The following is a 25,037-nucleotide window of genomic DNA, read 5'->3' as shown; positions in this document are numbered from 1 at the left end:
GAAATCCCTGTATATGTTTACTTAGAATTTGACTGTTTACTTTTGATATATGTTTTGTTCCACTTGCTCTGCCAGTGCAGTTCCGTCTCCTCCTCGTATCCCATATATTTCGACTGTAACACTACTGTTGTATCCTGATTAAGTGTAGAGCGCTACATGGAGGTCACACTCAATTTCTCGACATTTTTAAGCGATGTAAGACTTCTAAATGAATGGATGTACATACTAATAGCGTAGTACATGTCACTTCAGATCATTATTTGTTGTCTAGAATGGTCGCCGTCAATTGCTGCTTACTCACCTTTCTGGTGGGCCGTGTTACGAAGCCACCCGATTGTTTTCTTTCAAAACACATTTTTCGTTCTGCATTGGCTTTTATATATTAATCTAAGAAGGAGCTGCTGACTTTTGTGCAACGTTTTATCCCCAGCAGCTCTCCTCTCCGTCGAATGTGGCTTAGAGTACACAAAGGCACGCAGTGCTCAGGACACATATTTATTCTACCAAAACGTATTGACGTCCGTGCCGCGGTCCACACATTGCCCGGCGTAGCATACCTGTAATAGAGAAGTGTAAGGAGAAGTGACAGTCAGGCTCAGTCAGACAGTCAGGAGGTAACTCAATATGGGGGAGCTAAGTATTCACATGTCTAAAATTCGAGATCTTCGGAAGAGGGGAAGAGCTTCGCGTGCATTACGGCCGCTATATTTCCGAGCTCCGGAATTCGAATCAGTCAAGGAGAGTTTACCCAAGGTTCTGTGTATGTACCCTGCTCTAGTCCGGTTTCACGTCAGTTCAGACATGGAGGTCCCATCGACCTCCTGCATTTGCATTATTTTTTTATATTTAGAAGCTCATCGTACATGATGATCAACAGCGGTAAAATTAATAATTTCTACGGAATAGTTTTCGTGCAAAAAAATCGAGAAAATCCGACCCTGAATTCTAGTGTTTCAGTTTTCCCGTGTTCACACGCATGTATCTCCTGCGTTTTAAAAGGTATTGTATTAGAAAAAAATTATGCTTCAGTGTGCCTACAGGGCAGCAGTCCGAGCGCAAACTTTGGCGCGCAAGTGCAACGCTCTGTGCTATAAAAAAATTGTTGTTTACTTCGACGTATGATTTCTCTGACTGTAGATGTCCCTTTTTACTATACTTGGTATCAGTTCACTCACCTTTTAATGCTCTTTCATCTGTTATATCTATCGTGTGTATATCTCTTACAGGTATCTGCTGAATGTTTGAGGCAAATGAGGCAATGAGGTTTAGGCATATTTCGATAAAACAAGAACCTTGCGCGTCCGTTTCTCAAAAAGGCTCCTTTTGATTTCATTTATATTTTCCCAGGACATGGACCGACGTTAGACCTCTCTTCTGACGTAAAAAAATTCTGCTTCGAAAGGCGTACACTGGCGAGGCACTTTAATTAGATTAAAGCTGCCAGCTTGGCTTTGCTATAGCTAAATTAGCGATTAGCACGTCAAAACGCGGCCCTGCTCTGTGTGCGTACGTGTCAGAGCCCGGCTGCCGGTACCGTGGGATGGCGTGCCTCCTGTCGATGTCGTACAAAAAAGGCACAACTTTTGTGTAATCAAAACCGGTAGCGATGTCGATATATTTATATGACTGCGAAAGCGGAAGCAGTATCTTGCAACGGCAGCGATAAGTGATTTCACTGAGTTTCTATGAAAACGTCACTTTTCTGCATTCACTGTCCACGGCACAAGCAATGGATGTTTCTCGGCCTCGACTTTCCGATGTCTTGCTTTGCCACGCGTGCGAACCTTGTATGCCACTTTGATGCGGTATGCATTTACCCACTCCGTTTTCTTTTGCACTGTAGAAGAAGCCACGTCCTCTGCGCGCACATGGAGTAAATGGACGCCCTTGAGGTGTTTTGGCAAGCACGTTATCATATCTTGTGACCCTAGGATGACATCTTGATCGGGTGAACGCAAGTTAGGTTTCGTGGCATGGTGCTTGATTATCTCACCCATCCTGTCACTCGCACTTTTGTCCTGGCCTGTTCCTGTGAACAGCCATGTCGCGCTCGCAAAATTAGATTTGGAGAGCTCATAGACCCTCTGCCGATTTAACAATTGCTTACCGCTCCATCTGACACGTAAATCATTAGCTGCAAGAGGAACATTCCCGTCAAGCCACTCTTCGATATAGCCATGATAGTGACTGTTCTGAATGTGACACAAGTCTTCGCTCCCCACACAATCACTGTGCGTTTCCGTGCCAGCTGTTACCACACATGTGAATATGGAAATCTGTTTTCCCAATGTCCAATCCGCACCTACGATGCCCGCCCCTGATGAGGACGAGGCTGTTGACGATGATTCTCTGACCTGGGCGGATGCCATGGATTACAATGAGCGTTCCTCTAAGCGTAAGCACTCCGCGTCGCCGGCTGGTGCCTCAGTGAAAAGACTCGGGGCTGATTCTTCCACCGCTGTCTCCGAATGCTCGAGCATTACGCTTCTCAACGTGGACCTGGTCCCCCGGCATGGAATAGCTTTTGTCGGAAGATGGGAGTTGTGTTACACGGTGGAGTGTGGTTGGCTCTCGGCTAGCTTTTATTCGCGACCAAATTGTTTGCCACGATTTTGACCCCTCCGACACCCTACCTCGTCCCGCCCTACCTATTCATCTCGCTTCTTCCATCTACCACCCTGCGGGCTTCTTATCTGCACAGGCATTGACAGACCTCCTTTACGTACGGCATCCCCGTATGCTCTGACAACCAGCAGGGGAGCCCGCAGCACAGCTGTCCAGTATCCCTCGACGTCCATATTTCAATGGAATGTCCGTCTACACAATGTTCGTCTCCCGGCCTGATGAAGCACGCAATTTGGTACCACTCTTTGTCCGCTCCGGTCTACCTGTAATCGGCCAACCGTTGTAACCTGTTGGTTGGTACAGGCGAGTACATGAGCTGTACTGTCGGTCTTATCTCCATGAACGTCACGGTCGTCTTGCTCTGCGGCACGCAGGGCAAGACGTCTACATATAGCCTCCGTCTACATATTGTGCGCACCCTCTTGAAGACATCCTTACCAACGTCCCCTCCCTATGTTCTGTGTGGGGACATCAACGCGCAGCAGGATCTTAGGGGCAGCACGCATTGTGACTCTCGGGATCACCAATTAGCGGCACTGTATGCGCGACCCTGTAGCGGCCCTGTTCGAAGCTTCGCCATCGCCGAAGCTGCCAATGGAGCCCGAAGTGAACGATCAACATAGATCTGGCGCGCAGGAGGGCAATACTGTCAGCCGCCTGACTTCCACAACTGGTAAACATGCTTTTGAGTTTCACGGGCATCGAGCGCGGTAAAACAGATTTTTTTTTCTTGTGTTGCTAAGGTGCTAATGAGGTTTATGCGTCGTCATGCCTAATGAAGATGAATGCTTTTATTGCAAAGAGCTCGAGAACGCAGCCGAAAATTTGCAATGCGACTGCATAACGAAGGACCAAGGTTTCAAGCTTTTGTGCCTCACCGCAACTGTTCTGAAGATTGCATATTTCGAACTTCGGGCAGCAGGAACCGATGAGAAGAGGTGGGGAAATTATTTTTCGATGTTAGTAATGCATTAGTAATGCTATTACTTCAGCGTAGTAATGACATTACTCTGGCATTACATTTACGTTTTAGGGCATAACCCTCAAAGATGCTGTAGAGGAGGTGGAGTTCGTCTACATTTGGTGACCCGAAGGAAGAACACCATGTTCAGCGCAATTAGGCCCTTGACCATCCCAAATTTCTGACCACACCACCGACGAGCACTACCATTACACGCTATACCTGGAAGCCACCATCATTACTCGGATCATCACGATCACATCCCGAACGCCTTTTGCCTCTCGCCCGACATGCCGACCGCTGCTATCCACGTATCCACGCTACCGATCAGCTACCGTTCCGACCGACCCGCAACGACCCGACCGCTCACGGGCCATCGCATCCGCCCACCGGTTCACGGCCTCCAGGGGCCGATCTGCGCTGTCTATGGCTTCCGGCACACTGACGACCCACGGCTTCATTTCCACATCTCGACTCACATCCGCTGCCGGCCGCGACAACTGAGCAACGTGCTCCCCTGCCGGTTTCGGCAGTCGCGGCAGCCGACGCCACGGCACGCTTCAGCCGGCGTCTCGGCAGTCAACACGGCTAACGCAGCTTCACTTCCTGGGACCATACGAGCTCTCGCTCCCGTGCCGGTTGCGGCACCCCAGACGACTCCAGCGCCCGTCCACGACTTCAACGACTTCGCCCTCATCGAACTCTTACTGCCACGTGTGCTGTGCCGTGCCATGGACATGTCCAGCAGTGCGCGTCATCCACGGTCGCTCTTGCTTTTCCCTCCTGTGTCGACGTGATTCTTCGATCTTTCTTATCGCCGCTCCGCGTCTGAGGGGGGAGCACTGTAGCGGGCCGTGGACAACGACGAAGATGGCCACGTGCCTGGAGCACCTGCCTGAGTTCCACCGGCACGGCCATGGAGATAGGCCACCGTCATCGCCTCTCCGTGGCATACCATCATCGCCGGTTGGGGCTCATGTAGAGGAACTCCACCTCCTCTACAATGCTATGCAGCGGCCCTCGGGGTCTTTAACGACTGCTCCCTGACGGTCGTATATGCTCCTCTCGTCGTGCTTGGCCTGACGGCCGTGTCATGTTCCATAATGTTACTTTTGTCTTTGCACACTGGAACCAACACACTATGCAGCGGGCACCTCCCTCTGTTGACTGGGATCCCTGGTATGCAACGCTGTCATCAAGCGCAATGTTCTCTTTAAGGGACTATCGCATCCAGAAGACATGTATGAGTGTGTGTGTGTATGTGTACGTTCGGGGATAAGTGGCGTGGGGGGAGGAGCAGTTCTTGTATCGAATCCCCCCTACGTTGGAGGCCACTGCTGGAGCTGTAAAGTAACTAAATACAAGTCATTGAGTTTATGTAAGTAATTTTTGGGGTAATTAGTTAGTGTGTGTCTACAGCGTGTGTCTATAAATGCAATTTAATTACTTTTTCGAGAAAATTGTACTCTGAGGAAAGTTACTACTTCAATCGAATTTTCAAATTTTCAAGCGAGCGCTGGCTCCTGGGGTGGAATGCTAGAGTGATTCTAATGACAGCTTGAAACGTCCAGCTCTTAAGAACAAACCCACCAGCATTATCAGCTTCACTACTAAGCAAGCGAGCATGTGGGTTGTTTGAGAAGTTTGCTTTCAACAAGTACTACGTTTCATACACTGTATTCCAATGTTTTTGCATGTGGTCACCTTGAACATTCATGAGTAAGTGAAAGTAATTTTGGCGTAACTCAGTAGCATATTACGAGTAACTAACCGTCACCGAGGTATATTTCAGTCTAAATTACCTTTCCTATAACTTAGACATGCTAAAGACATGTAACTGTAAGTTAATTACACTTTGTGAGTAACTCATACAGCTCTGCTCACAACTAATCGCAGTGGCAAGGACAAATACATCATTTGTTTAGATACGTGCGTCGCGGCTTCACATCCGAAAAATGTTGTGTTTCTGTTGCACAGCATCAGCAGCGCCAATCGAAACTACTTGACGGGAATTGAGGGAAGGCAACATGTGGCAGTATGAAAGCAGGTGAGTGCAGTATGTTTATTAGTGTGGGAAGGAACCTATCGCACGTGTACAAGCCTTTTACCTGTAGTTGAGTTGGACGTCGCTTTTCAGTCAATCGAAAATCATTCTCCTGTCTATCTTTCTGTCGGAATCGAAGGGGGGAAATAAGTGACGTGGACCTCACCTTCTTGCTTCTAAAGCATTTGAACCCGTCCAGGGATCGGTATGGAATCTGCTCGTAGAACGTCATGCCACTTCCGTAGCAGCAACGTGTCACGCACTCTTCCATTTTCCACTCCGCGTTCGAAAACCATCCCTGCACAAAAAGAGACTGCGTGAGAACTGCTACCAAATGCAAAGTGTAAGCATGATTTCAGGCCTTGCATGTAATTTCTATGAGCAACGTGGCTCATTTCCGCTGTTCGCATTGTTCTGTACAAACGTTGTGCCGGCTAGGTCGTCGTGACGAGTGATTGTAAACAAGTGCAACTACAAGCAGAGATGCCAGAGGACCCAAGCAGCCTGCCAATATTGGTCCAATATGGGCTGCCAATATGGAACCAGAATGGGGAGTGCAACCAGGCTCTATATTGGATCATGTCGCTACACTGCAGCATTCAGACGGGACGAAGGACAGTTAAAACAAGGAGACCAACGTATCTGCAGAGTCTCAACTGACAGGAATTTATTTGCGCAGGCATATTTGAACAATCACAAGGATGATAGGTGGCGCACTAGCTACAGCAAATTTTATTCCATCTTTTTCTAGGTCAGTCAGCGCAAGGGACAGGGTGCTGATATAATGCAACCCTTTTCTGTGACTACAAAAAGCTTCAATTATCTCGCGTAGAGTCCTGTCAGTATTCGTGCAGAGAACAGATGTTTCTTCAACGCATGATACGCATTCGCAGTCGCTACAGTGTATGCCAAGGTGGGTATGACATGACGAATGAGGTGGGTATGGTATGACAATGAGGTAGGTATGGTATCACATGCCCAAAGGGCATGTCACGCTTGTGCCTCTTCGCCGTAAAAACGGGCTGGAAGATATGAATCCTTGTGATCAGTAATCACCTTAGCCATTTTGTCGAGGTTGGTCGTTTTGCACAGTTTGATAAGAGAAGTGCGAGCGTTCATGGCCTGTTTTAACCGCCCTTTGTCCCGTCTGAGTGCTGCAGTCTAGCGACATGAACTATCACTTCCTCCCCCTCTTCCGCCCTTTGATTTCATATTGGACCAATATGGGCTGCACATCTTGGCAAGCCCATTTTGTCCATATTGCGTCAATATTTCCGTGATAACGCCAGCGGTGTAAGAATAAACGCAAGTCCGTGTAATAATAAAGCATTATCCGGTTTAATATCTACGACTGATATTACTTCTCTCTTCTTTTTGCTTTTTCATTTCTGCATATCTTCTTGTTGACCCACGTTGCATATCATTACAAAAACAACACTGCATCGCCCTAAAAGCGAAGAACAGGTGCTACGCCCGTCCAGGGGCGTCCCAGCGAAGCACTTTGGGGGGGGGGGGGGGGACGTCTGCGAGCTTTTCGTAAGTCGCTATCCATCTGGGTGCGAGGGGGGAGGGGATCTGGACACGCGCTCAACCTTTCCTCGCACGAAATCCTATCACTGGTAATCCATTTTAGGTCCCATATAGGTCGCTCTCCTTGAGAGTGTCACGGGGAAAGAGACGGAAACTGGACCAGGCTATGCTTTTGGGGAGGGCGACCGTCCCCCCCCCCCTTGGGACCGCCACTGCGCCCGTCCTGCTGACGTACCCACGCCGTCCCACGGAACTGCCAATGCCAAACATCCCTCAGAAGCCCTCATTCGGATCGCAATAGTGTATGAACCAAAGGTTTCCAACCCGCTTCCAGAGTATAAAGGAGCGAAACACTTTAGTGACGGTGACGGACATACGCCTCAGGGACTCACACTGCCTGCACTCAATTGAAAGCACCCAGGTTTACAGAAGAGACATCCCCTTCCTATCAAACACCGTGTTTTTGCTGCTGCAATTCCATTGTCATTAGAGGAACCATCGACATTTTAGCCCGTATGAAACGTCCCATCCGAGTGTAGCGCATGCGCATTAGTTGTAGGACGCGTGATTTCGCATAAACGACCAGGCTCTCAGTCGGTTCGACCGATTGGCATTGGCATCGCGAAACAAGATGGCGGTTGCAGCAACTGGAAAGTTGAGTTGTTGAGCTGAGCAGTGAATGTCACAGTGATGCCACGTATGTTGCCTGTTTCGAACATTGTGTATGGTCTGCGTGAAGTTGTTGGACGTAACGACGTATTGAATTTGGCATTTCACATGCTTCAACGTCCAATCTTGCCTCAAGGCATACCATTGAAGGGCTTCATTATGATCATTGGCGAAATATCTGCTAGGAAGAGTCTCCAGTGCAGGAGAGGCTCTAAAACGGCATATTGGAATTCACAGACGGGGACGTCGCCCAAATTGGCACACGACTCGCACCTTGCTGTCGCCCCAGTCATAGATCTATCCAAAACAACAGCTTCAGCATGAACGTTAGAAACCTTAGTATTCGACTTAATTCGCAGACTGCATTTGGCCGTAATCTTTGTAAAGGCTGCCGCGTGTGACCAGTGTTCTAGCGGTTGTGTATTCACGAGAAAGTTGGAAGTTTCACCAAACCGACACTTTCTTTCTTCTTTCTCTTTTTTTTTCTGTGGATCGCTCAGTAGCCTATTTCATCATTGGTCCCTCCCAAACCTGATGAAAACTAAAAAGTCGTCATGACCTCACATTGAGAAGGATAAGCAGGATGTTACGTGGACATCTATCAGGGAGTTTATGATAGCCACCCTTAAAAACCAGAGCGGTACTAGACCTCATATGCAGTCACCTTTTCCGTTCCGTCTGTCAGCGCATGAAGGTCAAACCATGAAGCATAAGTTCTCAAAGACGCTGAAATAGGGTCTTTAGGCGGATAAAATACGGTGCGGGAAATCTAAGGGGGTCAATACTCGTGCCGACATCTGGAGTACTAAACGTTTCGTATTCCGTAGGATGGTGCTGACCCCCCGTAACTGTTCATCCAATAACCTAGAACAGTCACTGTTGTGGTCCCAAACTATCCCAAGTACTTTGGAAACTTTTCCCGCTTTTATACGCTTCTCGGATTCCATTATTGATGTAGCCGCAGTGGAGCTGAGGTCGTTGATATCGCTGTAGCTCCGTAGAATTCGGGCTCCACTTCGTTAGGTTCACGCCGAACTCAGCCATCAAGGTCTGAGCTGTGTCCTTTATTGTCTTTGCATCCTCCACTGCAGAGGCGCCCGCGAGAAGGTCGCCTACGTAGAACGAGCGCTCCAAAATCGCCGCCATGTCCGTTTGGTCATCCAGAGCATTCCTGAGGTGGTATTGTAAGGTGGTTCCCAGGAAGAATGGCCTAGAGGTTGTCTCGGATGGCACATGTGTTACGCCCAATTCCTCCATCGATCTACATTTTAGATTAAATCTAGAAGAATGCATGGTATCTCGTAGCTGAGTTGAGACATGTGCCGTTGTAGATATGGAGGTGCAATAAATTTGGAGTTTTCTCACACAATAATAAGATACAATAGTGCAATAGTGCAATGCATACAATTACATTATCTGGCGCAGCGATTGAGCGTAACCTCTCTGCATCCAACCATCCTATCTGCCGTGCAGTAATATTTCTGGAGCTGAAGAACTAGATTTCGTTTCCCTCTTCAGTTGAACAAGTCTATAGAACCCTTTTGGAAGGGCTCATCTTGGGCCAACAGCAATGCTCACGTCATAATAAAAACAAGAGGCACATGGCTGAACGCAACAAGTGCCTGCAGTTGCGGCATTCAGAGCACATGGTCAAGCCCGCGCTTGGTAGAAAATACGTCACTGGTAGGCATCCTCCTGTGCTGAGCAATTCTCTTTTAGGGCACGAATGTTGCAAAGGCACGTCGCATGCCTGACGTCGTGAAAGTGTCTACCCTGACGAAATCACAGTACACTCTAAGAAAAAAAGGTTGAATTTTCTACCCATGTCGGTAGAGCTGTATTGCAACCACATTTCTACTCAAACCAATTTTACCTTCTCGGTATAACTGCAGAGTAGAAACAAACTACAGAGTAGAAACTGTGGTTCTACCAGCTTCTGTAGAAAATTGTACCATTTTTCTCTTAGAGCGAACGTGAGGGAGTAGCAAGGGAAAGGGACGCCGCCGCTTATACTCGCGGAGGAGAAGGCGCGCGTGGATTGGCCCTACATAGTAGAAGTACTGTCGTTCTACCAGCTTCGGTACGAAATTCTACCTTTTTTTCATAGAGTGTAGTTTAAGGGCGCAAAAGCAGCATTCCTTATTTCTTGCTCGGAATGACATGAGTACATTAATGTGGTACAATTTTGGACGGTTGAAGTCTCATGCTCCTAAGTGTCTCTGTTTCCAATATGTAATTATGACTTCAGCACACTGAGAGGCGAAACTTTGAGGCTGTCTTAGGTGTCTTTTCTTGAGATGTCTTCATATTCTGCACAGGGCTTCCCAGTTGGAAATCTGTTGCAAGTGGATCCTCTTGAAAACCACTTGCAAGTGGTTTATGAAACAATTCCCACTTGAGAAACCACTTCAGCCAGACCCCTTTGAGATCCACTTTGAAAACCACTTACAACCATGTCCACTTTGGAAACCACTTGTAAGCGGTTTATGAAACAATTCCCACTTCAGAAACCACTTGCAGTTGGATCGACCTTGAAAACGACTTGTAACCAAGTCCACTTTGGAACCCACTTGCAAGCAGATCCACTCTGGAAACCACGAAGTGGTTTCCAGACTGGATGTCCTTACAAGTGGGTTCCAGAGTGGACAGGGCTGAAAGTGGCTTTCTAGGTGGGTCCAGCTCCAACTGGTTTCTGAGGTGGGAATCGCTGCATAAACCAAACTACTTGTAGAAGGGGAAAGAAAACATTACTTGCTGCATAGTGTGTATATGGAGGAAGAAACGACACTGCACGTGGTAAAGCAGGGAACGTTATAACAGCGTTTGCAGTATTTTGTTCAGTACATAATCACACAACATTAACGTGAACCTGAAGGCGTAAGTACAACAGTACTTACCTCAGTGCAGAACACAACGTATGTATTTAACTCTCCAAGTTAACTCTACAAACTCACACTCCCTGCTGGAAATAGACCAGAAATATTATTCGGTTTAAGTGGAGATCACATTCACAATTTTCATTGAAAGTGACCAAAATTTCTCATTCCGAATCGACAATTTAGGACAAATACCATATTGAAAACAACACGAATTTAGAGGCTTTCAATGAGAAATCGTTTTAAATGTGAATGTGAAGTGGAACCAGTCGCACAATTGGAGGCCAGCCTATAGTTTCCCATTGGCCAACAGCATCAAGGATTTTCCCATTAAAGTCACACTGAAATTCTCATTTCCGATGCACTTTTTGAATGCGCAGTGATTATTCTGTTGCATCAGAAAGCATGTTTTCGCTGTAAAAATGAGTTACACAAAATACCGTTCCTGCGTGAACATTTATTCTACACACATAAAAATACAGTAGATGTGAAAATATTTAAATTGGCAGATACAACTGTGAAAGTTATTTGTGATAATTTTATAAGAGCGAGTATTCACCAAGCGGTTGAAAATCGCTAGCAGGACATTGCAATGCCAAGAACAGAAACCGTAATAAGCACTTACATGTTGTGAAGGTATTCTGTCAATCATCAACACACACCATAAATCCACAATGAGAAAGTTCATACAGATGTATCCCCATGTCCGAACAGTGACGACGAAAAAAATGGCATGAAGCTCTTTTTCGTAGGAGATTTCTAATGTCCGCCCAGCTTGCCTTTCTTGCGTGAAATTTAAGTCCAGCTTCGTTGAGAATCCGTTTTGTCCACCAGCCAAATGCCGACGCCCCTATGCCAGTCGCGTCGAACGAGGGTAACCTTCAAGTAATAACATTTCGAAAGATAATGCAAAAGCTGCTGGAACAGCCGCATGTCACTGTGAGCAGCAAAATATATTACATACCGTTGGACACAGCGCGTGTGGCAACACACTGACAGCACGATCCTCCCGTCAACGGCCGCGGTGCCTGCCAGTGCAAGGGTAAAAACATGCAAAGCGGCGTTAAAAAAACGGGAATGCTTGACAAATCGACTACTGACCATAGGAGACGGATAAAATCCTCGAAATCAAGCACGAATGACGCAAAGTGCTTAAGAGCGACAGCGCACAACTTCACGCTCCAACATTTCGTGAGAGACTGAGACCCGTTCCGTTGGCGGTCCCGGCGTCCCCTCGCCCCTCGCTTCTGGAGGACGCGTCGACATACACATCCACTGATTCTTGTACGGAATGCATTAAAAATGGCTTACAGTAAGAGGTGAAATAGCAAGGTACCATGACACATGTACTTTTGAGGATAATACGTTCACAAACATTTGAAATGACGCGAACTATTTTCAACTCGCACGAGCCACGATGTGGTGCGCCACGGAAACGTATTACCAGCACATGGGTGACACAAACCCGCCATTGTTGTAACTACCCTCAAGCGGGTGCTTTTGGCAAAACTGCCATCTTGTCCTGGTCGCACGTCATAGGAAACGTCATTTTGAGGTCATGTGACTTTGTTTACATGTCGTTTTGCCGCTTACCGACATATGTTCACCGTCATAACACCAACGGATGACCGTATTTTGCCAACGTAAACTATGCGGTGCTTCTTCCGCAACATGGTAGCCCATTTCACCTTAGTTTAAGTACATCGCATCGGCTCGGTAAGTCTTAACGCGCGGTCGTTATCACATCTTTGGAAGTTGTCAACAATACGAGGCTTTATGTGTAAAACTGCGCGTTTTATTGCGAGATTATCGGATAAAAATAATTACCGTGATCGAAAAACATCCAAAACGTCGTCCAGAAACAACAACCGCATTGTTTACAAACGGTTTGGCCGCCGATCACGGGCGCCGCCATCTTTAAGGTCACGTGTGCCTCGACGTTTGTTGTGACGTGCGACCAGGACCTGTCCAGGATGCATTGCGTTCGCCCAGCACGCTTTCGTCTACGGAGCAATACACTGGATGCCACCCCTGTGATTACCAGTCCTCCTCAGGTACCCGCGGACGCGGCTGTAGAGTATGTACCACTGCGCCCATACACCATGTTGCAAGCCTGGCAAGCATTGGCCTAGACTGTGCGCGCGCTCCGATTGGTCGAGAACGTTTTTAAATCACATTTTGTAGCGCGCATGTGCGTACAGCGTCTCGGCCGTTTCAGCATAGTTTCGAAATAGCATGGCCGGCATGTCGTCCTCCTGTGTTCGGTGGTGTCAATCGACAGAACAGTTTGCAGAAATATGTTCGCGGGTTTATTAGTTCGTCCTTGTGAGTCTACGCGTGTTGTGCTGTTTCTGGACATAACTGTTATCCCACGAACAATTTGTCAACTGTGGTACCGGAATGCTTCGTTAGTTGGGGCGTGAAGAACAAGTTCGAGCGCCGTTGGACTTCGAGGACTGTCAACAAAGACAGGATTACGTGCCACACAAGCGCTTTTCGCTTCGCTATAATGGATGCACCGCAGGCAGCGAAAGAAGATGCTCATCATGAAATTGTACGCACTCATGAGACTGGCTCGGTATTAGGAGTTGAACGGTGTGTTCGTTTTGCTTCATGTTCGAACTTTGTCCCAGTGTGTCAGCAACGCAGTGGGCTTTGTACGCACAGTGCACCCATGTATCAGATCTTTGAATTAGTGCTTTGTATCAAATAAATCTTTATTTTACCCCAAAATCGCTTTAGTTATTTTGAATACCGAGTAACGGCGGCAGGCCTGAAATCCAGTAGAAGTCGATGGTAGCCAGGACCGACCGAAAAGCCAGCCAGACATGGAGGCTCCTGATTGGCCGATTGGTGGTGCATAATATCCACCACGTCGCAATTTCATTGGTCGTGTGCCCAGTGTTGTGTGAATTATCTCAAACTATGGGCTCTATGGGGAGCTGTTGAAGCCTGGTATTACGACGCGCCCTCTTGGCGATATCGCGGCCTACGGTCCATCGCGGCCTCCTCGGTCGATTTGTTCGGAATGGTTCGGAATAAATTTTAATTTGAAATTTTCATTTAACTTTCACTTGCAATAATTTCGATACGGTTCGTGTGATGGAATTTCACTTGTTTGAATTGGTTTGAATTAGTTCATCCTCAACACGAACACGAAGCGTTCTTCTTAATCATATATTATCCTAATCATTTTTCTTTTTTCTGCCAATAAATTCCCCCAATCATATATTATTTCTTAATTTGAGAGTGATGATGCACCGTTGTACTCGACCTTTCGGTCTTCCACCCTGAACCACTCTGGCCTCAAAGTGGGTACATGTTTGACCACTTTGGACCCTAAGCGGATCCGTTCTTGACCTCCTTGGCTTCTAAGTGGATCAATTCTTCACCACTTTGACCCCAAAATGGATCTGTCCTTAACCACTTTGGCCTTAAGTGGATCCCTCCTTGGCCACTTTAGCCCCAAAGTGGATCTCTGCTTGACCACTTTGGCCTCCAAGTGGATCCTGCTTAAACCACTTTAGCCTTTAAGCGGATTTACTATAACCCACTTCAGCTTCCACTTTGTTTTTCCAACTGGGTTGTAATTCTAATTCTCCCATCATATTTGTTCTCCATTCCTTCCATGCCCTTTAAATACCGTCGTAATGGTGAGGACAGTGCACAGAAGAACCAGTCAAACCAGTCAAAGACAGTCAAAATACTGGTAGCTGTCCTCCAGAGGCACTTCCCTTCACATTTCCTAACCAATTCGCCGTATTTTCCACCAATTTACATTTATGGACAAAGATGTCCCAAGAGGCATCAGGGGAAATTGTTTCATAAGCCACTTCTTATTGTAGTTATATTTCGTGTGGGTTAGTTGCTGTTTCATTTGCCTCTCACTTGTACTGCTGTTGCATTTCAGGGATGCGTTATGTTGACCCTCCCCTGCACATTGGATCTACTGGCTAGGCTGCTAGCTCTTGACATATTAACCCATCCCACAAGCAATTGGGAACACAGGTGCCTGCACCTGAATGCATTACTGTGATGTTGAACATGATGGAGAACGCACAAGGAAAAGTACAACAAACATACACGAAGTCCAACTAGCATCTGGTTTATTTAGACAAATAACCCTAGTCCAAATAAATATGTTGATAGTTGAACGCTCTTCGTGTTTGTTGTTCTTGTCCCTGTCTATTCTCCAGGATGATGTTAAGACCAAACAGACATGCTGTACGCATTCTTGCAATGTAAAATTCTCAAGATAAAGCAAAATTTCGCAGTCATGCTCTGCTTATCCTTTTATTGTGCACTTCAATGTAGGTCTACACCACGTTACAGAGCTGAAACGACACAAGGACACTACGAATGAGACAGGTCTCAATGTTATGCTGCATCACATGAGTTACAACTGAACTGAAAGACTGAAAGATTCACTTGCAGCTTGTTAGTTTACAACACGGGATTGCTGTGGAGGAAAATGATGGAAACAGCAGCAATTTAGTATATGAAAGTGGTGCGAACACATGTACACTCACATAATTCCCGTGTTGTGCGAATAGAGGCAAGCATCTGGAAGCAGCGAGAGACAGGGACGCAAACATGCGCATCAGGACAATCTGCTTCACTATAGCAATTGAGTGCCAGAATGTAACAAAAAGCATTTCTTTTACTTGACGAACGATTTAAGAGCACGTGCGCAATATCAGCACACTCCTCTGGAAAAAACTGTGAGCAACTTCTGGTAATATTTTATTAGTTGCTAGTAAAGCAGATGCTCTTGTTGTTGATGTTAGTGTCCCTGTCTCTTCCTGTTTGAAGATCCTGGTTCAGTACAAACTCGCGCAGCAGCAACGGCATATCCAGGTATGTGCCGCCAATTTCTTGGGCCAAGCCCCACATCCAGTTGGTGAACGATAAGTAGGTAGTTTGCCCTCAAAGCTAGCTTAACCCTTCTGGATACCATAGGACTGATATCCTTATTATGAAGGGGCTCATGATCTAATTATCCGCATCACATCCAGCAATGTGTAGAGTATTGCCCCTGGCGGTGAAACTCCTCGTTCATCACCTCACAATAAAGCTGTTATTGCTGCAGACGGTAACCGTGAAATCGCATGCACTCATGTGAGCGTAGCTTGCTTCTAGGAGTAAGCTATGTGTGTGTTTTGCGAAATCGAACTTGGTTTGGTTGCAATATGTTAGCGAACGTCACACTTTGGGGCTCTGTACGCACGATGAACGTTTCTGTGATACGATGCACCAACTAGATGTGTATGTTGTGCAAAATTTACTTGTTTTGGAATACGGAATAACGAGCGTCAGCAAGAAAACCAGTAAAAACTGATTGCAGAGAGGACTGGCCGAAAGGTGAGACAAACTGAGAGACTCCTGCCTGGCCGAATGCTTAGCATCATTGTTCATTTTCATTGATTGCATGCGCAGTGTTGCTTGAATTATCTCAAACTATGGTTCTATGAGAATGTGTGTGTGTGAGTGGGAGGGGGGGGGCTACTTCAAGCGTCGTTTAATAGCTGCTCCAGGACCAGGCTGCTGCAGGAGGAATGAGAGAGCAGCTACTAAACGCGCCCTTTGTCTTGTCTGCTATCCGTGGGTATGATTGTATTTCACATTTCCTACAAAGAATGCCCATCTGCATCGCACAACGGAGGGTATGAAGGACGCACGAAATCTCTAGGCTTGCTGCCATTCAATGACGAATACTACCTACAAGTACACGGTACGAGTATGGGCACACCTGTTGCATCCAGATACGCAAATATCTTCATGGGGTTCTTAGAAAACAAAGTTCTCAGCGCCCTCTCATTCAAACCCACTGTGTACCTTCGATACATCGATGATATACTGAAAGTATGGGAACACGGGGAACATGAATTTCAAAAGTTCGTAGATATACTGAACACCGCGCATAGCAACATAAAGTTCACATCACAACATAAACTCACCTAATTATCTTCCTCGACACCACAATATCACTAGACAACGGCAGCCTCATCACAACCGTGTACAAAAAGCCAACTGACAAACAACAATACCTTCACTTCAAGAGTCACCACCCGCGTCACTGTAAGGTTGGAATTCCTAATGGGCAGAGTGTAAGACTACGCAGAATTTATTCAAATGACACAGATTACGCTGAGAAGCTTGACGAACTCTGCAGTACACTTGCCCAAAGGGACTATCCAGACTCCCTCCTAACCGAATTCCGTCGCAAGGCACTCACACTCGATCGAAACGAGATTCTGGAAAACCGAAAAAATCCTGACGCGTGCCAAATAAGCTTCATCACAAGATATTCCAACGCCCTTCCAAACATCGAAGCCATTCTACAGAAGCATGAGCCCCTCCTCCAAAGCAGTGACCGACTTAGCCATATACTCACCTATCCCATACAGGTGACATACCGACGCGCAAAAAACCTAGCAGACTCCTTGGTCAATGCCAAAATCAGCAAAACGAGCACCCCGTACACGGGAACACGACCTTGCAACCTCCCGCGCTGCAAAACATGCAAGCATGTTCAACACGCTAACTCCATCAAAAACACTGCGAGCAATTACACCCACCCCGTTAACCACGCATTCACATGCACAAGCTCCAATGTCTTATACTGCATTGAATGCGGAGACTGCTCTATGCAATACATTGGTGAAACCGGCCATGTCGGCCGGTTTCACCAATGTATTGCACCACCAATGAACAACCGCCTTACCGGACACAGAACCGACACGTCCAACAAACTCCCCAAAGCAGTCGCCGAACACTTTAACGTTCCTGGTCACAATTTTGACCCCAAACATTAAACTATATATTCTAGAAACCGGGTTTAGATCCACACGTGACAGACGTGATAGTGACTCTTATCTCATATACAAGTTCAACGCTCTTCACCCGTCCGGTATCAACAAATCACAAGACACCCTAGAAACGCTTCACAAATAAAATATGCTTTTCCGTTCTACCTCCATTACCATCTGTTATGTTCAGCATGGCCACTGCTTTCTTATATATATTGCATGCCACAACTTTGTATTACAAAAAAAAAAAGTGCTCGTTCTGGAATTTTCCCCACGTAACCACTAACCTCCTTATCTTTCGCTATGCTTGCCAATTCTTGCCTGTTGTCCGGTTTCGTCCACGTGTTCGTGAACCTTCCACTTTTCTGTAACCGGTCTGTAGCCTAGATCACTATGTTCACATAATCCCCTCCACACTCTAACAAAGCAGCCATTCACTCCGGCCGTAGAAGTCCGTACGGACCCTTTCTTCCCTCCGTGCTGTTGACCCACAATTCGCATGAACCTTTAAACGCGTCACACCTAACCCTTTAAATACCATGCCAATGATGAGGCCGGTGCCCAGAAGAAGAACGCTTGTGGAAGAAAGATCCAACGGGAAAAAAGATCCATCGGGAAAAAAGATCCAACGTGGTCACGTGACAGAGGGAAAGAAGATCCAAACGAGAAAGAAGATCCATACGGAAGAAACATCCATAGGGAAAGAAGATCCAAACGAGAAAGAAGATCCATACGGCAAAAGGATCAGTAGGGAAAGGGAATCCAAGCGAGGAAGCGCGTGGTTAATAAGTGAACCATTGTATCATATTGTCAATTTGTATGAAGTTTGGCCCGATATTTCCACGAAGACCGCTGGACGAGGGCGACAGTCACAACTATCACAGAACTTGTGTGTCGAATCCCACACGGGTGTAGCATCATCCTCACCCCAAGAGCAGAAAATGCTCCGTTGTGAATCATCACCATTCGGACACGAATTGAGCAGTCTCACGTTTTTATTTGCAGGAAGGTGTCATTGCATTCCAACAGATCACAACGTAATTTCAAAATATCCCTAACTTGCAGGGAGTACGCCGGTCTCAATAATTAAGTCCAAGTAGTTCGCAACATCAGCAAACGTGGGGACGTGCCCCGCTACATACGTTTCAAATCTGTTCATCTCGGAAAGCAACAGCCTGTTCCTCCGAAGCACGCTTGGGCATTGTGGCCTTCCTACGGCGAGGGGATCAAGCCTTAGAGCAAGCATGCAATTCTGAGTGGCATGCTGCGAGGTTTGGAGCCACTGCAATAGCTCTGCCAAACTGGGGTGCCGCCTGTCGATACGGCTCAGTAGGCCGTTGTGCCAGCCTTCTACCATGTTCGTGGTTCGGGGCCCGGTATTTTTGAATTGACCCCATATGTCTTTGATGACAGCATTTTGGATCCAGAAGCTTGCGAAGTATCGGGAGAATTGTTGTAGTCTCGCTGCTTCAAGTGGAGGCAAGTCAGGGTGCGCTGCTAGGAGGTCTTCTGCAAACTGCAGCCGAAATTCGTCTGGTACAAAGGGAAGGTGCCTCACTCTGGTCATCCACAAGGCGACACCAGAATGTTCGGCGCACAGCTTCTTTAAACCCAGCTCGTCCCGCTTTGTGTTGAGAGCCTTCGCGTAGTGAAAGGCGCATCCACGAACCTGGACAGCAAAAACAGTCGGTGAAGAGCAGAGTTTCACTAATAGCAAGAGTTCCGAAGCTTGATGCATAAGCCTAGGAATACCACACCAGAGAAAATTGACAGCAAAGTAAATATCATGTTCATTCGGACGCATATATTGTTTGGACGAGCTGAAGGCATCTGGAAGTAGTCCAACGAACGTGAAAAACAGAGGAATAAAATGTTCAAGCGTCGCATTACACCGGCTGTAAATTTGCACAGTTACTGCCTAGCTCTACATTTGGCCCTGAACCCATTATTGGCGCTTACTTTAGGTAGCGTACGCAGCCGCATTCAACAACTATGTGTACTGACAGCTTGAAGACACACGCATATAAAATTCATGAGGACTTACCTTCGGCGCGCCTTGTGTGCCGCTGAAGACTGTCTTTACGGCCTGGATGGCAGCCATTTCAAAATCGAAAAGCCACGTGACGCTTGTTGAAAGGGTGTGTACGTGGCCAAACTTTCTTATCAGACCGTCCCTTAACACTGTGAAGAGTGTCTCGTAGGCAGCCCGGTCCATGCGCTGCATGAGAGCGTACAGAAATGGATGGGCTTCTCCTTTGACCACTACGTGCAGCGTATAGAACTGGCCTGGATTGTGGAACTCAGGCGGATTAAATTTGAAATTTCCATCTCCGAGCACATACTCAGCCGCCTGTAGTCCTTCAAGGTCTTTGTCCGCGAAGAAGATCAGCATCCTCCTTCCCTCGGTCCGTTCTTCGAAACGGAGGAAGGGCTCTCCATCGTGACTGACTTTTAGTTGAGGCAGTATGGCGTCCACGCTATTTCCCTTCAGCACGCCAAACTGACGGTTCATCGACAGGCTTCTTCTCTTCGCAACAAAGCCATAGCCGGTGTTCAGCTCTCCCTTGATTTGTTGCTGCACGTCTGCTGGGTATTCGGAAAATCTGCTCTCGACGGCACTTACTGCATCGTTGAACGCTTCTCGCGGCCTCTTCTTCGTGGTCCTGACCTCTGTCCTCTTCTCGTACAGGTATCTCTTGGTCAGTACCTTGGCAGCTGAACACTCTCCAACTCCTGGAGTGCAGCAGTGTGGCGTGGAAGGATTGTCCGGATCCGTAACAATGATGCCATTTCTTAAAGTCAGGTGGGCAACCGTGCACTTCAGGTCGGAACTTGAGTTACTGCGGCTCAACTTGTAGCACTGCACACATCGGTAATACACTACCGAGGGGTCCTTACGATTGGTGTCCTTGTAGGAGAATTCCAAAACCGCGTTTTCCCAACGTCTACTCTTGTACTGTAATACTGGCTTACTTGACCGGTGGTGGGACGGCACAAAAGTCGGTATCCCAAAAGTGGCCATCGGTCGCTGGCTGTGGGTAAGAAAGCAACGCAGGCAGTCACAGGTTCTTCGCGAGGGACAGCAAACTTTATCCTCGAAGGTTCTTTGTCTTTGTGGTCACGTGATGGAGACCGTTGACATGTAGGACTGGATGCACTATGACTCACTGAAGATTCTTCTGATGAGGTCGCTCCCAAGGTCGTTGAGTTGGGCACATCAACTGTGGGTTCATGAATCAACCCGTGCTAAGTGACCGCGTGCCGTTCCAGGTCACAGTTCCCCACACCTTTTTTGGCTTTGCAGTCTTTGAACGATGTTCTTTGTTTCGCAAATACAGGGCGCCTTTCGTCTGACTACGCCCGACACGGGGACAATAGCACGAAGCTTCCAACTGTTGAGAGGTCTTGTCGGCCACGGAGGTTTCTACCTTGCCTAATACACGTGCATAAACAAGAGTTGCAAAAACACCGGCAAAGCATGATAAAGACGAAATCGAATTTTCTACCATTTTTAAATAATGAAATATTTAAAATGTATTGCAAATTGCGCCCAACCTACATGACTTGGCGGGAGTGAGTTGCGTGAAGGCTCTACTGATGATGCCTCAATTGAGCATTATTGCGTTGAAATAACGTCAGCTCACGATGTATATTATCCACAAAATGAGGTTGTGCCTTCCATTATTCTTTTTCTTTTTTCACCCACTAAATACGCGTTTCAAGTGCAAAAATGTCGTTTTACCACTGCCCCTTTGTTGATTTGAGATATGGGTAACCAAAAATGTGAACTCCTACATTTGGTCCACGACCATCGATATGTTGCGCTATAGCCAACAACCGACCAGCTCTAAAGCTAAAGTTATGCCTCATTTCTTTGCCTTTTGGAGTGTGTAAAAAAATGGAAGAACACGTTTTCACACACACACACAAAAAGGTCGTGGTGTCACGTGCTCCTGGTGATTGGAATCGCTTCGACTGACCTGACGCATTGTCATTCGGACAGGGAACCAGCAGATGGCTTGTTGGCGGTATTAGCGAATGATTTCTTATAAAATCTTCTTGCAGTTTACACATTAAGGATATTATTACTTATTATTATTATTATTATAACCTTATTCTACTTGTAAAAACATTTATTGTGAAGAATTCGTGAAATAAGCAACGACAATGATGTAGTGGGATGTTTCGTGCTCAGGCGGCACCCTATCCGATTGTTTGAGGGGTAGAGGATGGTGAATGATGATGAATATTCAGAGTTCACGCAGGAGCCCTGTTGCTGCTAAAAATGTGATGAGGGCTTGAAGAGCTCGTAAATGTACGCAAGGAGCCATGTCGCAATACGAACTGCAACTGTACAACACAAAGAAGTTCCAACGTGGTCACGTGACGGAGGGAATAAAGATCCATACAGGAAAGAAGATCCATACGGAAGAAACATCCATAGGGAAAGAAGATCCAAACGAGAAAGAAGATCCATACGGCAAAAAGATCCATAGGGAAAGAAGATCCACTAGTGGATCTTCTTTCCCTATGGATCTTTTTTCCCTTTGGATCTTTTTTCCTGAAATCGAAGAAGAACAGTCTCTGTTCGAAATATCGGCGGCTTCTGTCCTGAGGCAACTCCCTTCCAGCGCCTTAGAGTTACCTATGTTTACATTTATCAGATACGGTTTTGCAAGTTTGGCTCGTAGACCTACTACGAGGTCTTATTTTCGCAAAATGATTCCGGCATTACTGTCTTGTTCTATCTTCCCCCCTTAAGCGCTTGCAGCATGCAAGAGCTTTTTTGTGCATGGAAAAAACATTACATACCTCACAAAGGTGGACATATGTCTTGTGTTCAGTTGGCATAACGTCCCTGCAGAACTGCACCTGGTCGATGATCTCGCCAGGTAATTTTTCACTAAAATCATCCATCGAGCTATAAGGCGAATCGAAGCATGCCGTCCCATATCTTGCGTCGCTGCTCCTCTTCAACTTTAAATCCTCGAGCAAGCGTTCGCTGTAACCAAGTTGTCATCAGTAGTCAGGTGCGTAAAAAACGAAGAGATGCTTTCCGCACCTTATGTGCGGATATCGCGAACAAAACTGAATGCTGTCATGGTACATGCAAATCATTTCAGTGTTATACTCGCTCCTCCTGTTTAGGCTAGGTATGACACTGGGTCTGAATGCTCTCACGAGAGAGCTGTGTGATACTCAGTTCGTTTTCGTCCCACACTGTCGCTGTCTACATTGCCCAAAAACCTGTTATGCGGAGATATGTACTGTAACTACTTTGTAGTAGTTTAGTTATAATTACTATCTGCTGCGTCAAATTGTAGATTAACTACTAGCGTAACCCCATCACAGCCGCACTATTTAAAACTACTTCGCAACCATCATGATGTGGTTGTTTAACTACATTTGTAACTACTTTGATATTTTGTGCGCGTCGTTGTATCTATGACCGCTTAGGCATAGGAAACAGCGAGTGGGTGCACAGATAGCGAGAATAGAGTGAGCTCCCACACTCGGAACAACCATTGCACAGCAGGCGCCCCTCCATACAATACTGATGTAGCCATATTTCTTCTGGGCACCGTCCTCATAATTGGCATAGTATTTAAAGGGTCAGATATGACGTGTTATAGGTTTAAGGCTCATGCGAATTGTGGGTCATCAGTGAATCAGTGGGTCATGTGAATGCAGATGACTTCATTCACATAATCCCATGCACACTCCAACAAAGCGACCATTCACTTGGGCGGTAAAAGCCTGAACAAGCTATTTATTCCCCTTGGGCTGTTGACCCACAATTTGCATGAGCCTTTGAAACGTCAGAACTAGCCCATTAAATATCATGCCAGTGATGAGGACGGTGCCCATAACAAGAACAGTCTCTGTTCGAAATATCAGCGGCTCTCGTCCTGAGGTAATTCCCTTCATACTTCCTTACTGGTTTGCTGGATTCCTACGTGTCTATGATGTAGTCATATGTTACACAAAGATACAGCCATGGCCTCCGATCTGACGACGGCGGCGGTGTACGGTTTTTGAATGTGCTGTGTGTGTGCTGTGTTGATCGTTAACATACCCTGGTTAACACAACAGACGTACTTTCTGCTCATGTGCCGTAGCATTTCTGTACGCAAACTTGACAACGAACGTCTCTGTAGGCTCTGTAAGCGCGCGGGGACACCGCGCATTACGCAAGAGTGACGTTTCGAGGACGCCTTTGATTGGCCGGAGGAGACATGTGCTCGCTCCAAAAAGGTAAACAAAGCAGTGCCCAGCCGAAGCGGAGCCGTAGAACAGCGAATACGGCTCTGATATCGACATCAGAAGTGTCGTTTTTGTTTCGTGATGATTTTGGCTGCTTGAACAAAAGTGAAAGAAAGTTGAATGAAGGAAACGTGCTTAAGTTTGGGACGTCTGTATTAGTTCGAATGCGCGTGCTTCATTCAGAGATCGTTCATACAGCGTGAGGGTTACACTGTCAACCTATGACCGGCTCCAGTGTGTTTTGTGTGAATGCCGCAACAGAAATGGGAAATGTAGTCATATAGCACACTACATTGCTGTATGCTGCCATCAAGGACGTGACAAAGACTGACGTACTGCAACAGTAGATACGCCGCCCCAAAAGTAGCATGCCACTAGACTTGTACAGTAACCTGAGTAGTGTATCTAAGTATATATATTTTTCAAAAAGCCGAGTTTAGTAATCCAACTTGAATACGTTTTCTGTACTTCTACGCATTTCCCAAGTTACTTTAAAGACACTACTCTGTGCGTTACCCGGAAGTCGAGCGAAAGATTCCCTTTTGTCGCCGCAATGCGTCATGTACATAATGCTTCAGGGACTGAGATATTCGGGACGTCTACGTCCCTCTTGAGAAGGGGTAGCGTAGAGTGGTTTGGGTTTGGGTGGTCTGGGGGTACGCTGGAGGCGATGTGAGGTCCTGAATGGTATGCGGATCCAGGCCCTATCAGACAGGCTAGAAGTTCGGCGCAGAAATGTGACTTCAAAGTATAGAGAAAGTAACGCGTTACTTTTAAAAGTCCTGAAAATGATGCCTCGGTACTGCGGCCTCAAAGTAACGACTACAAACAACTCCGGTATTCCAGCTTGCCAGTAGCGACGGTTGATTGCCTTCTCCCACCGCAGACGTTCCAGTTTGACTTTTGGAACACGGAAGACAGATACTCCATCCAAGTGTCCACAACACGTATTTATCACAACACGTAGTCCACAACACGTATTTATCACAACACGTAGTCCACAACACGTATTTAGCATATCGTCGCTTAAAAACGACGTAAAAAACGAGAAACTCACAGCGTGAAAGCGACCCATACAGCTTGTTTACCTTTTTCGCTGCTCGCACGTGGTGAAATGGGCTTCTCCACAAATAGGAGCACGCCACATCACCGCGTGCGTCACTCCACTTTCTCCCACTCCTCGAGCGCGCAGAAACTCACTTACAAAGCGTATTCCGCGTCTAATCAGTCTAACTCAACCTGTGTGACCAGTGCTCCGA

The 25,037-nt window shown here is 46.7% G+C and overlaps 1 protein-coding gene across 1 annotated transcript in view; it reads right to left on the bottom strand.

Moving 5' to 3' along the window:
• Nucleotides 1-479: 479 nt before the first annotated feature.
• LOC135372433 (uncharacterized) overlaps nt 480-25,037 on the bottom strand; it is a 119,260-nt gene continuing 94,702 nt past the window's right edge. Inside the window, exons 11-13 of the mRNA XM_064606044.1 lie at nt 22,327-22,516; nt 5,797-5,928; nt 480-557 (exon numbers count right to left, since the gene is read on the bottom strand). Of these exons, the coding sequence (XP_064462114.1) occupies nt 501-557; nt 5,797-5,928; nt 22,327-22,516 (379 nt within the window). The 3' untranslated portion in view covers nt 480-500. The remainder of the gene's footprint in view (nt 558-5,796; nt 5,929-22,326; nt 22,517-25,037) is intronic.

This window comes from Ornithodoros turicata, unplaced genomic scaffold, assembly GCF_037126465.1.
Source record: "Ornithodoros turicata isolate Travis unplaced genomic scaffold, ASM3712646v1 Chromosome15, whole genome shotgun sequence".
NCBI classification, from domain to species: Eukaryota; Metazoa; Arthropoda; class Arachnida; order Ixodida; family Argasidae; genus Ornithodoros; species Ornithodoros turicata.
The sequence above is the reverse complement of the archived record's forward strand: the minus strand, read 5'-3'. Positions and strand labels throughout refer to the sequence as shown.